We start from the raw sequence: 14,143 nt of genomic DNA, 5'->3' as shown, positions 1-14,143 counted from the left end.
TTTCTACAGTGTGGTTTGTAGACATAACATGTACCCTAATGGGCAGACCTGTGTGATATTGCCAGCTTTGTGTAGACAAGATTTTCCACCAATGTACGTCCATCCATCTGTCCAGCCGGCCAACATGACTAAGTACCTACTAAGGGGCAGACTTAGGAAACAGGAGCTGGAATACAGCTGTACACTCTCACTGAACACAGCTCTCAAGAAGCAGGAAAAAATATGTCTTGGAAAAAGAAAGAGGCAGCAGTTTCCAGTCTAATCTCTGTGTTTTGTTTTCCACACTGGACATGAAAGTACCTCCAGGGCGAATTTCCTCCTGGAGAAAGGTCACTGTGAGACAGTGTCGCTCTCTGACCAGGGTTAGCACAAGTCCCTGTGGCTGGCTGCTCCATCCTGCTGGCTGGAGAAGGCTTCAGTGCTCGAGTTGAGGTGGAATGGCACTCACTCAGCATTAGTGTGTAGGCGGAGAATGGAGTATGGCATCTGAGGGGTAGGGCATGTAGTGTACAACCGGCTGGGAGGACTTATTCTCACGGCAGAAGACTCCTGGGGATTAGGTTATCCTATGTCAGGGTCCTTTGGGAATGAAAGAATGACAGAGCCTTGGGTGATGTCCCATATCTTCCGTCATTCTTGCCAAAGGGACCCTGGGGATTCTATTCAACTTCTAGATCTCCAACTCTGAAGTGCTTAGGCTAAGGCCAGCTAAGACCTACAGTGGGCCCATGTTCCCAGCTATGAAAGTTATGTTTGCCCCTCTGTCTATGGCTGGTTTTTACCCTCAGGGTCTTGGATATCAGCATTTAAGAAGCCGGACTTGACTCTGACAAATCACTGTCACTGAGGAAAGGATAAAGCTCTGAGGACATGAAGTATCTTCTCTTCTGGAGAAGCATGCTCACTTGGGCCTTTCTCAAGGCTCTTGGTCCTGGAGGAACCAGGCCAGGCCCAGTGGAGGAGGCACTGGCCTGAGAAGCCAGGTTATCTGTTTTCTCACCTCAACTGTGCTAGAACTCCATGTGACCTGAACAAGTCACTTCATCTCTAGATCTTAACCTCATGTAGCCTCTGTTTGTCCCTCAAATAATCGGGTTGTAGTAGAGGATGACAAAGGAACTCTGAAACTATAACATTCTATATTTGCAACCCACAAGTATCCCCGTTTGTGTTATCGTTTGTATCTTTGTTTTAAATGCTCCCTGCCCCCACTAGATTATAAAGCTCCTTGAAGGCAGGAACCCTGCCATATACATCTTGGTACCTCCTAAAACATCTAGCAGAATACTTTTCATGTAGTAGATGCTTTAAAGATCTGTTAGCTTTATTGATTATATACTGGCGTACATTGGAAGAACCCTGTACTGAGCCTGTCGATGATGACTTTTGTGTTGTGAATATTTCAGAGCTGAGAACCACCAGTGACCATGCTGAGTGTGTATAATTGACAGGCTGGAAAACCAATCAACACAGTCAGCAGATTGGCAGCTGATGCATGGTATTATACGTGTCTGCTTTTTTCCCCATAAGCATCTTTGCTGTAGACGTCTTTGCCACAAACATTTTCACTGCGTAACTAATTGGCCATAAGACAGTTTTGCTGTAAAAATGCAAATCACAAAAAATAAAAGAGGAACATTAAAAAGGGCAGTAATGAAACATGAAAAATGAATGACATAATTAGAAATACTTTTTTTGAAATACAAAATATTTGAATACATTTAAAATGTGTGTAGATTCACGGCAATACTGTGCAAATAATTGATTTTATTTTGTGGGATGTATCTAAGCACTCGTCTTCAAAGTCTTTCATTCATAGTATTACTTTTTTTTTTGTTTTGCTTGTTGATTCATCTCTTTGTTTAGCATCCATCACACTTCTTTTTCACTAAAATTTCTTCCTTCGTTGAGAGGTGTCAGTTTCCAAATGCTAGGATGCATATTTGTATCTGAGCTTTGAATTGCGTTGTGAAAAGCCTTCTACGCTGTTGTTTGTTCTTGGCGTGTTGTCACATGTTCATTGATAGATGTTCCAAAGTTCTATGGGAAATGTGGAGCTAAGGTTTATATAAGATAAAAATGGGAGAACTGTGTCAATGGAGAGATGAAACCAAAGTGTCAAGCGGTTGAAACCAAACTGTCAACCAGTTATGTTATCTTTTATACCAAAATCGCCTTACGACCAATTAGACATGTGGCAAAAATGTTTGCAGCGAAAATGCTCGCGGCAAAGATGCTTATGGAAGAAGAACCTAGAACCCGCATTACACTGTGCCATGAAAGCAGATTTTTTCTCCACCTGCAGGTCCTTTGAAATACAATAAAGGAAAAGTGGGACCTTAAGACAAAAGATTTACTCATCTTCCTTCACTCTTAGGATTTGAGGCTTGCCTGAGTTCTCAGGCTATTTCCCAATTTCTGCCTTGGTATTACATGTGGCAGAAGGGCTTCCGGGTTGTATCACAACTAGTCACTACTGAAGCAAGGCATTTCTGACCTAGGAAACATGCAAGTCAGGTTATCTGTTAGGTCACTGGAGTTTGAACTTCCATGCAGACATGAGATGTTTTAATTTGTTGGTGTCTGTGCATGTGTGTGTGTGTGTGTGTGTTTATAGCCAGTTTGCATGTGCCCATGTCCTGCACAAATTTATACAATTGTGTGTGACTTCATACTACAGATGCTTTGTAAATTATGAAGTTATTTACGCAATGAACTTAAGCTGTCATGTTTGTAAATGTGGTAACAACTTCAGGCTTCTATCTCTTACTGAATGCAAGTTCTTAGGGTTGTAGGGTGTAGATCTTTTCCGTCAGCTGGTCTCTCAGCTCCAGGGTAATGCATTCAGTGAAATCAAGAATTTAAGTGGCATGAAAAAGGAAAAAATCAACATTGTTTTACTTTACCATAGACATGGGAGTATAGGAACCATTGTTCATTAGTTTGCAGCTACAGAAGAGTCAGTCTGCATTGAGAACCTCAACTATAATATTTTTCAATAGGTATTGATAATGAGGGTGGTTGGGGTGTGTGAGTTGAGTTGTCAATCAAAAGAGAGATCTCTCTGGTGTTTTGAGGTGGGGTTTAAGGTGGGGGGGCCCTGTTTGGGTCTTAAAAAGGACTGGAAGTTGGGGATTATGTTTCTTATTAGGAGTCTCTTTAAATTTGTGCTGTGATCTCTTGGCCATTGTTAACTGTGATTGATTGTCTCTGTCTTCTATAGCTTGGAATTGGGCTTGGATTCTTGGTCCCTGCTGTTTTGGTACCCAACATTGATGACCAGGAGAAGCTTGCCTACCACATCAGCATCATGTTCTACATAATAGGAGGTGTAGCCACTCTGCTTTTCATCCTTGTCATCATTGGTAAGGTCACTAGTAGACTGATGGGAGGCTGGGAGGCAAGGAGGTTCTGCTGACTTGGGTGGGGACCTTGTGGACACAGCCCTAGAATACCATGGACACTTATAGAAACTGGAGGCCAGGCTTCTGATGGTCTTCAAGTGTTTTAGCCTGAGCAGTTGCCACCAAAACAGGTCAGTAAAGGTTTAATTGTAATTAACCAGTTCCCCAATACGACCTCACCAGAATTCATGTGCAGACTGCTGATTCCTTGATGAAAGCCCAGTGAGCACTTATGGTATCATAGGCACCGCTGAGCATGCCTGATCTCACCTAATCCTTGACAACTCTATGAGTGAAGGTACCGTTTTCACTCCCATTTAACAAAGAGGAAAAGGAGACTTAAGGCAAGTTACTAAATTATTCAAGGTTAGAGAGCTAGTAAGTGGCAGAGATTGGATTCAAGCCTAAGCTTGTCTAACTCCATAGTCTAAATTTCTGGAACAAAACAAAGCAGAATTGAACCACAAACAGTAATACTCTCATAGATTCACCTGAGAATACCTGGGGCCACATTTTTTAAATGCTATTTAAATTATAAGAGTAATATATGCTCATTATGGAAAAATCTAGAAAATACAAAAAAGAATAAAGAAAAGAATGATCATTAATTTAGCCTTGTACCAGTTAATCCCAACCACCAATGTCAGATAACTACTATTAATTTTATGTGCATGTACATTTAATCATTGAGGTATCTGGTTGATTTTATATCTTCCTTTATCATCTGAGTGATATGACGGGCTGTGATAAATCCAGAAACAGTGTATTAGAGGTTTTCATTGTCAATTAGTCACCCATCTTTAAAAGTTAACCAGCTTTCCTCCTAATGTCTGAAAGTTCCACCTCGTGTGGTAAATGTTTCCTTCCTTCCTGCCGGCCTCACCTCCAGAGTCAGTTTTATAATCTGTACCTCACCACTGTCTCACTGTGTCCTTTCCTCCCCGGAATCCAAGCAGCGGAAGGGCTGCCTGATGGCTTCAGAAGCTGGCAGGATATCTTGGAAGGGGACTTGGTGTTCCTGGAAGGCTGAGAAGCTGTGGAGCTGGGGATGAGAGCAGGAAAGAACGATCCAGCCCGAGACCCTCTTAATCAGCTAGACTTAACATTTAAAATTATAATGTTTCCAGCTTGAAATTCTTATATTTGTAGCAGATGAGGGCTTGATTCTTTGCAGTTGAAATCCTAGAGATACGACGTTCCTACATTTTGGCATTTTATTATCAAGCACAGATAGTAGCTCATTGAGTAAAGAACTGAGAAATCTTATCTGGATTCTGGTTTGTGGTTGCCAAGTCCTTGAGCAAACACCTGCTGTTGCAGAGATAAATAACCTCTTGCATTGCTCTTTCCCCCTGAAGGGGAGGTGGACAGGTAAGATAGTGGACAAGAGGTTCCCAGTGGTGGGAAGTCATCCAGGACTACTTCCGGAGAAGGAGGAAGCCGGGCTCTGAAGTCAGGGCTGGAGGGTTTTCTGGGTGGGGGCCCCTTTGATATTTAAGAGAGTAAACCTCATTTCCAGAGCTTCCTCTAACTGGAGATAGCCTATTGACCTTTCAGGAGTGTTCTCATGGCATGTGGGGGAGGCCACGTGGTGCTTGCTTGGACCCAGTTGGATGACCAGTTTAGTCAAACAACTGGTTAAAGTGATCTGCCCCCCAGAGAACTGAATAGCAATCTGTGCAGTCAAATTGACTGTACCAGTTGTATTGAAAAAAGAATGTACAATGAATGGTTTTCCATTGTCTGTCCCCAGTCCTTCATATCAGAGTGGCTACTCCTGCAGGATCCTCTTGTCTCTTCGTGAGGCAGATGTCTGCTTCAGACTTTGAGAAACTAGGAATGAACTTGAAGTTTTTCCAATAGAAGAAGATCCTTTCACTTATTCAGGGAATGTTTCTTGGCTGCTGTGTGCCAGGCTCTGTGCTAATCGTGGGCAACACAGTCCCTTCCCCCTCGGGAGGAGCTCTGGGGCTGAGCCATTAACTGGGCTCACTAATACCAAAGCCTCAGCCCTCACTTCCTTTCTATCCATACGTTACTATTGCCTGTTTTCAGTGCTCTGTGGTATGTTACCTTCTGGGTATTATGGGACTCCTTGATCCTTGAACGTTGCCTGGGAGGCCCAGTGATTGCAGCCATCCAGAAGCTATTAAGAAAAAGTAATCAAAGGAACACTCACTCATCCACAGACAATGAGAAGCAGCTTCAAGAGAGGAGGCTGTAAAGGAGTTAATTGAAGAATTAATACTTCCTTTTGGAGCCTTAGCTCCTCCTCAGATGAGGGAGCCAGCTCTTGTCCGTGTGTCCCCTCTGCAGGGGTGGGACCACAGGGATTGTCAGTCACTTCTCTGTTTCTTTCCTTTCAGTATTCAAGGAGAAGCCTAAACATCCCCCCAGCAGGGCCCAATCCCTGAGCTATGCCATGGCATCCCCTGATGCTTCATCCTCCATCATCCGGCTCTTCAAAAACCTCAACTTTATGCTGCTTGTCATCACCTATGGTAAGGTGCGGTGTGCCCAGGAGAGTGCTTTAACGAGGAATGTGAGACAAGAGGCCTGATGTGTCTGTGGGTCTTACTCTTTCCAAATCCAAATTGTGTATGTAAAGTCATTGTTTAGGGTCGACCAGAAGAGCCAGCGGTGCCTCAGGGCCTTTACATGTTCTGTAAAGTTGACCTCGAAAACCATTCCTTCCCATGTCATGTTGTCTGAAAATGCCCACTGATCCTTCAAGTCTCATCTCAGTGTCACTGCTGTAAAGCAGTATTAAGTGACCTTCCACTTTTATTGTCTTGTTTCTGGTACGTCTTAATACTTACCATGTTTTTTTAATTAATTAATTTTTTTTTGGTGAGGAAGATTAGCCCTGAGCTAACATCCATTGCCAATCCTTCTCTTTTTGCTGAGGAAGATTGGCCCTTAGCTAACACCCATGGCCATCTTCCTCTACTTTATATGTGAGACGCCTGCCACAGCATGGCTTGATAGGCGGTGCATACGTCTGCACCCAGGATCCAAACCTGTGAACCCCAGGCCACCAAAGCAGAGCTTGCAAACTTAACCACTATGCCACAGGGGCGGCCCCAACACTTATCATTTTTAAAAAACTGTTTCCAGATCTGTCTTCCAACTAGAATGAACTCCCCAAGAGTGGGGATTTATGTCTTTTCCTCTTTATAGTTCCTCAGCAGTGGCCAGCCTGGTGTGGATTCTCCAACAGGTATTGAATGAGTGAAGAAATGAATGAATGAATGAATGCATACATGAATCTTGCCACACGAAGCACTCCTCAACCAATCCTCCTTCATCTGATAACATTGATTCCGTTTTTACCTGAATACAAAATCACATTCCTCTTTCGTTTCATTTTCTTGGCTTTTGGTAAGATAAATTTGAATACCTAACAAACAGCAGCAACAACAACAAATCCTGGGGAGGGAAGAGAATCTCATTTCCAGAGTTGACGTGGTAGTCCACTTCAGAATCTCTCTTTTTTCTCCCACTGTCTTTGCTCTAAATTAAAACAACAACAACAACTACAACCCTCTATAAATTAAGCTAGAGGCTTTGAAGCCCCCAGAGATCCCCCAGCATCCCCACCTTTCCTGTAGTTTCAGATTGGGCTTTGAAGAGGGAAACGGTTCATACTTTTTATATTGTACATTTGATGTTCATATTTTCCTCTGAATTATATGCACTTAAGAGCATGTAGCTGGGAATCAAGCAGATGATAGCATTTCACGGGCACCTTTGCTGGCCGTGGTGGACATCTTGGGGTAAGAGCCTTGACTGCTGGACTGGTGAGTTTAGAGTTGGCACATAAGGAATGGGAGGTCTGAGTTTTGGTGTCAGCTCTGCCAATCCCTGAGTGTACCACCTTCACTCGTCCTGTGCCCATCCTTTGTCTCTCTAATTACCCGCCTCAGAAAATAGTAGTAACATTTGCTTCTCATTGGAGTGCTCTGAAGGGAAATGAATGCTTTTAAAGCAGTTTCGAATAAAGACACGGCATGCATCCACCTTGCTGTTGCATTGGTAAACTTGCTGATTTCCTACATTCTCTCGTTGGTCTGAACTAGATTTCACCGAGTAAGGAGTCGCTCTCGTGCAGCTGGTGGGACATCCAGTATTGTATTTGTAGTGGTTTCTCCAAGCTGCAGAGTCAGCTGCCCAGACGTGAGGTGCAGTGATACAGTGAAGGCTTTGGAGGAATTCCAGCTTCTGCCTGTGGCTGGCTGTTCCCTATAGGGTTTTGGCTGCACCCTTAGAGGTAGATTTGAGAGATAAAATAAAGGCCATCTGGCTAAATTTGAATTTCAGATAAACAACAAATTCTTTTTAGTATAAACACGTCCCATGCAATATTGGACATATTTATGCTAAAAAATTATTCATTTATCTGAAATTCAAATTTATCTGGATGTGCTGTTTGTTTTTGTTTTTTCCTAAATCTGGCAGCCCAACATAGAGAGGAGGAGGTGCAGAGGTTGGGTTTATGCTTGATGTTGCTGAAATATCACAGGAATAAGAAACTGCCTCCTCCTCTAGTAAAATACCCTCCCTCCTCCAAGTTTGGCAATGCAGGAAGATGCAGGGCGGGAGCCAGATTCTCCTCAGGTCTACCAGAGTCTGTGTAGGGCAGGGCTGGTGATGTGTATGAGCAGTGGGGTGGGGTGAAGGAAAGAACCTTTCTTTGGCTACCTTCTCCTTGTGTCTCTAGGACTTGCTTTCACATGGCCTCCTCGTATGTCTTTTCATCAATGGTGTACCAACTGCCGTGTAAAAAGAATTGTTGAAAAGGCTCCTCTTCTAGAGAATGTCCTCAAAGGGAATACTTTTCCATGTTATCCCCCAGCCTTGCCTCCAGCTATGCTTCTGAATAATCTGCCAGTGTGGGCATCTGAAGTCTGAGCCTCAAGTGTGTCCTGAGGATACCTTCCCTGGGGCTCTCAAGGGCTTTACCACTGCCCCACCCACATGGGCCTGGGAAGGGACTTTGCGCCCTGTCTAAGATCCTGTCTTCAGAGTGGGTATAAAATCCTCCGGATTCCCTGGAACTTTGCTGAGGTCAGGCTGGCCTCAGGGTTTACTACAGGTTCAGGAAGGACTGAAGGGAAATGAACACAGAGTAGCCAGAACCCAGGGATAGGATCTGGGATCAGTGTTTCCCGAGCTCCCTGAGGACAGAATGCCCTGGGGTGCTTGGTTGAATGTGTGCATAGGTTTCCCTGCCTCTCTTCTGCAAATTCAAATTCAGAAAGTCTGGGTTAGGGCCTGGGAATCTGCTTTTAACAAGCATTCCAGGCGATTCTGGTGGGTGGCAGGGTTGAGAACTTCTAAAGTAGGTGTGTTATGGGTCATTCTCATGGTCTTGAAGCCCCTTCCCATCCCAGCTACCTCCGTGTTAACCCCAGCTCCTGGAGGCCTGGTTCCAGATTCCCAAGGCCATTTATTCCCAAACTCCAGGAAGTTTAAGAAATGCCCAGGGTTTTTTGTTGTTGTTGTTTTTAAAATGCAGATTCCCAGCCCCCTTCCAGGAGAATCAGATTTAGTAGGTCCATGGTGGAGCCAGGAATCTGCATTTTTAAACTCTAAGGACTTCTAATGCCAGTGGTCTCTGGACCACAGTTTGAAAAAACTGGTCCTGACGAGGGAGAGAAACTCAGAGTGATGACACATCCTTTCTGCCTTCCTAAAGCCGGTCTCCTCAGTGACCAGCACATCTCCCAAGTGACTGATACCAGGATGACCAGGCCTTTCAGGGAGATCACATTTTCTGACAGGAGTACGGCCCTGACCCGGCAGGCTTACCTTGCTGGGGACAGTCATACCCAAGTATAATACAGTAACCTGTCTTCCTGTGAGAGGGACTCACACACCGGGCAGAGCACGCATTCATCCCTGTTCTCGAGTGCGGACACCGACCCCTTGATTTGGGCAGTGGAGTGGTTTGTGCTGTTGAACCATGTCTGGTGGCCTGGGATGGCTATTGGTAAATCACACTAATCTAGCTGAGCCAGTGGGTCTCAAACTTGAGCAAGAGCAGAATTACCTGGAGGGCTTGTCTCAGCGGGGATTGCCAGCCCCACTGCCAGAGTTTCTGCAGCAGAAGGTCTGGGGCGGGGTTAAGAATGTCTGCATCTCTCACAAGCTCCCGGGTGTGCTGAGGTGGGGCTGATTTCCCTAAACCCTCCAGCCCCTGTGAAGCTGCTCCCTCAGTAGTGCAGGTCAGCCAGCTCAGGACTGCTTCCCTCTGCCTTTTTCAGCCTCAGGAAAGTGCTGGTGTAGGGGGTGGGGTTGCTCCAGTTCTCCCTCCCTTCCTGAGGATTCTGCCCTCCTTGTTCATCCCAGCCGGGCCCCCAGCTGAGAGCAGTCATGCCCCGAAGCTGAGCTTGACTTGGAGCCTCCTCTTGCCCCTTGTAGTGTGAGGCCCAGAGGCTGAGGGAGGTGTGAGGAGCAGGAAGAGGGCTGATTCCATCCTTCTCCCTGCCCCCGCTCCTCCGCATCTCCTTGTGGGACCTGTTGACTCAGGCATGGAATTTCCAAGTGGCTGGGTGTGTGGTATGAAGGTTAGTCAGGTATGTTTGTTGTGTCAGAAGTTGCTGAGAGCCTCCGAGTCCTCATGAGCATCAGCTTGTAGCGACATTTGGTGACATTTCTGGGTTTGCCAACCCACTGTGGCCCTGTGCCAGTCAGGAGGTGGCTTTGAGCCCAACCTTGTTGCATCCCTGAGGCGACCTGCCAGAAGAGGCTGAGACGCGAAATTGTCATCCCCTGAGCTGGGGAAATCCGGAGAATCAGTTTTGTGAGGATGTAAAGTAGAGTCATTAAGATCGAGGACTCTGGAGCCATGCGGTCTGGGGTTCAAATCCAGCCCTGCCTCTTACTACCTGTGGGATTGTGGGAATGGCAAACAAAACTTCCTCTCCCATTTTTCTGAGAATCTGGCCTTCACTGAACTTTGTATCTCGTTCCTCTGGAAACCTGATAAGGGGGTAAGTCAACTGCATTTAGGCAACGTTGCTTATGATAAAAATGACCTCTTGGGATAAGATGACTGCAGCTGGACTGGGAGGCCTTTTCCTATCTGGTAGGAACCCATTCTTGGTGCTTCTCTGAGTACGGTGTCTCTTTCCAGTGGCCTGTCCTTTATGGGGACCCTGGAAGCTATGGCTATGGGGTCGTTACAAGCAATAGTAGCTCCTGTGAGGTGTTAAACCAGGGTTGCCATGTCTCCCTTTCCCTCCACCTGAGCCATCACGTTGAGGGCCAAAGAGAACAGCTTCTGGATGGCTCCATGGACTGGGGTTCTATGGACTGGTTCCATTGAAGAGCAACTCCTGGGGCTGCCCTGCCCGCGAGCTGTCTCATACCCTTCTAATGTGAAGGGTGCCAGTGGTAGTTGTGAGCCTCAAAATGAGTTAAAGTTAAAAAGACCCCTGCTGGGCATTACTTAGTGGCCTGTGTATTTGTTTTTAGACCCTGTGTGCATTTTTCTCATCTACAAAGTGGGGACGATAATATTACCTACCGTCTAGGGTGGTTGTGAGGATTTAAGGTGCTTAGAACAGTGTCTAGTACATAAGTCTGTGCAGCTGATGCCATCGTCGTCATCATCATCATCATCATCGTCATCATCATCATCATCATCATCGTTACTGTTATTATGAAGGGAGGGCAGGAGGCACTGTCTCCTTTGGGTCAGTTCCAGTCTAATCTTAGTTACTAGCTCACTGTATGGCTTTAGACAAATGGCCTCATTCTCTAAGGACACAGATTCTTACAGTATATTCTAGGTGCTCCATTTGTTACTGAGCCCTAAGGGACCGGTGACCCTCTGGTGAGTCCTTTTGCCCCGATCTGCTCGCGCCGGTAGGAGTCCAGGTTAGGAATAGCAGAGCGGAAACATTCTTCATTGATCAGTGAATGGAGGAGGCAGAGTTCGTGCTCTCAAACATCTTCTTGAAGGGAACGTGAGCTGGGTTCTTAATGGGATATGAAGGGAGAGGGGTCTCTGCATTATCGCTCAGGGCTGGGGCATTTGGGGCATGCCTAGATCTTCCCTTCTTGCACACAGCCCCTGCTACACACGTTTCCTTTTGCGCACGGCACCCCATCGCCATCTTGGACATTTCTGATTTGGACCAGTTCTGCAGTTTCGCCACCTGGCGTTGTTCTGCCTTGGTTGTTATAAGCAAGCACAACTTAAAAACAAAGCAGTGGACTTGGAAAGTTTTAGGGACTTCTCTGGGTGACACATTTATTTGTTGAATGAGTCGATGAATTAGGTGAGTCAACTAAATGCTCTTTAGGGTCCTTTCTGGTTTCAAATGGTGTCCAGTGGTTCTACTGACCCAATAGGTCTAGCCAACACTTAAGAGGAATGTGGATGGTTCTGACCTAGGAGTAATACTTTCTAGAGCCTGTGTTTCCAGGGCAGAGTTAAAGGGATCAGAGGGCAATGGTATGTGGCCAAGAAAAGGTTCAAATGGTTACTTTTGGTTGTTTTGGAGTATTTCTTCGAGAAACACTGCAGAATAGCCTCCTATGCCCTGGATTTTTCTTCTCTGAGGACACCACTCCCTATGGCAACGAGGATGAGGATTTCTAACCTCCCTAACTACGAGGGGAGAACTTAGCTCTGGCCCCAGTGGAAGGCTGACCCTAATGCTGTGTTTCTCCCTCCCTCCTTCAGGTCTGAATGCTGGTGCTTTTTATGCCTTGTCCACTCTGCTGAATCGCATGGTGATCTTGCACTACCCGGTAAGGGACTTCCCCAAGCATGAGAGAGATTGAGATTTCTGAGTCTCGGCGGGAGCTAGGGTGGCAGTTACTCCTTGGTTTCCCCTAGGTCTTGGCAGTGTAGTATGGTGGTATGCTTATGGGATTTGGAGGGAGATGGCCCTGGGTCTCAACCCCAGCTCTGGTGGTACTGACCTGTGTGAGAAGCTAGTTAGCTTCTCTGAGCTCTCATTCTCTTTTCTGCAAAAGGAGCATCATTACCTACTGAAAGATTATTTGTAGGATTAGAAAGTAAATAATATCGTGTGTGTATATGTACATTCATATCTATTATATGTATGTAAAGCGCAGGGCCTGGTGCCTGGCAACACAGTAGGTAAGCATATATACGTATAGAATCACATGTGAAATATTTAATTTGCAAAATATGCGCAAGGTGTAATTTTGAATCTTAGTTGCTCCACTGAAGCATTTTTTAAATGTTTCCAGAATCAGTGAGGGCTGGATACTGGGAGTGGGATTCTGAGTGTCCTGGAGTCAGGAATCCCATGTCCAGTCCTCTTTTGAAAGGACGAGGGTCCTTTGAGAGGTTGTGGGTCACTGTGGCTGAGTGTTCCAGTTCTGGAGTTTTGACAGGTCTGAGTTCACATCCTAGCTCTGCACTTAATAAATGCGTCATGACCTTGGGTAGGTAGGTTAATTTCACTGTTCCTCAGTTTCTTCATCTGTAAAATGGGGAATATTGATTCCTAACCTTATGGTGGGGAATTATGAGAATTAAATGAGATGATGATGTAAAGTTCTTGGCATAGTATCTGGCTCATAATAATCACTGAAAAATAGGTAACTATTATCTCCCTATTCCTTTGGCACTGATAGCTCAAAAAACCTAAGTATGGAATGTTTGGATATACTTATTTCAGTTTCCCTCTCTGTGAAATGAGAAAAATGAAAAATAAAGGGGTTATTGTAAGGACTGAATTTTTTAAAAAAATTTACCTAAAAGTGGTTCGAAGGACAGAATTTGGTTCCCCCCAGCATCCAGTGTCATGCTCACACTCCAGGGTTATATTATGTTGGGAGGAGCAACTGTTCTAGGATTCTCTCCACACTGGTAGCTTCCTACAGGCCATCTTCCCTGGTACTTTCTGAGAATTGTCTCTAATGGAGCCTGAATTACTTGCCTTTGCCCCTTTGCCTTGTGGTGACTGTGCCCTGCCTGGTGTCTCGTCCCCTTGCTGAGTGACCGTCAGGGCTGTGGTTTCCCAGGGGGAAGAAGTGAATGCTGGAGGAATTGGCTTGACCATCATCATTGCAGGAATGCTCGGGGCTGTGGTCCCAGTCCTCTGGCTCGATAGGACCAAAGCCTACAAGTAAGTGACTTCCTCCTGGACTGAGAATTGGGGACCAGTGTTTTGAAATGACACATTCATTAGCAATACGGCTCTAAAGGTTTGGGTGCGGCAGCTGGGGGTCTGAGTGGTCAACTAGGCAGTTGAAATTTATCTTCTCTGAGCCTCAGTTTCCCCATTTATAAAATGAGGTAAGCAATACCCGCCCCATGGGGATCTTCGGAGGACTAGAGATGGAGGACATGATGCCTAGTGCAGCACCTTCCCCAGTCTCACCCCCAAGTAGCAGTGGAAGGTTGGGATGAGGGAGAAATGAAAATGAAGGTGGAAAAATGTCAGCAGTTGGGAAGTTTGTGGAAGGTCCAAAGAGCGGACATGAAGAGGTGATTCCACTGCCCCGTTCCCATGACTCCCTCTTGGACCCCAGGGGTTAACCAAGGTACTCTGTGCTTCCTCTGGGCTGCAGTATTGTCTTGCAATTGCTTACACCTCATTGGTAAATATTGGGATGTGCTTTGGGCCTGAATGTCCAGTGAGTTTCTAAGAGCCGCTAAGATTTTGGCATATGCCAGGCTAATCCAGGATGCTTGTTCTAAACACAGATTCCTGGGCCCCACCCTCAGGATGCCAGTTCAGTAGGAGAAT

The 14,143-nt window shown here is 45.6% G+C and overlaps 1 protein-coding gene across 2 annotated transcripts in view; it reads left to right on the top strand.

Moving 5' to 3' along the window:
• Window positions 1-14,143, top strand: part of LOC101391063 (choline/ethanolamine transporter FLVCR2-like) — a 51,036-nt gene that overhangs the window by 30,262 nt on the left and 6,631 nt on the right. For both annotated transcript variants that reach the window (XM_014784245.2, XM_087448174.1), the window contains exons 2-5: window positions 3,224-3,365; window positions 5,771-5,905; window positions 12,100-12,167; window positions 13,416-13,519. In XM_014784245.2, the coding sequence (XP_014639731.2) occupies window positions 3,224-3,365; window positions 5,771-5,905; window positions 12,100-12,167; window positions 13,416-13,519 (449 nt within the window). The remainder of the gene's footprint in view (window positions 1-3,223; window positions 3,366-5,770; window positions 5,906-12,099; window positions 12,168-13,415; window positions 13,520-14,143) is intronic.

This window comes from Ceratotherium simum, chromosome 24 (assembly GCF_057802395.1).
Source record: "Ceratotherium simum simum isolate JZ-2026a chromosome 24, ASM5780239v1, whole genome shotgun sequence".
Lineage (NCBI taxonomy): Eukaryota > Metazoa > Chordata > Mammalia > Perissodactyla > Rhinocerotidae > Ceratotherium > Ceratotherium simum.
The sequence above is the reverse complement of the archived record's forward strand: the minus strand, read 5'-3'. Positions and strand labels throughout refer to the sequence as shown.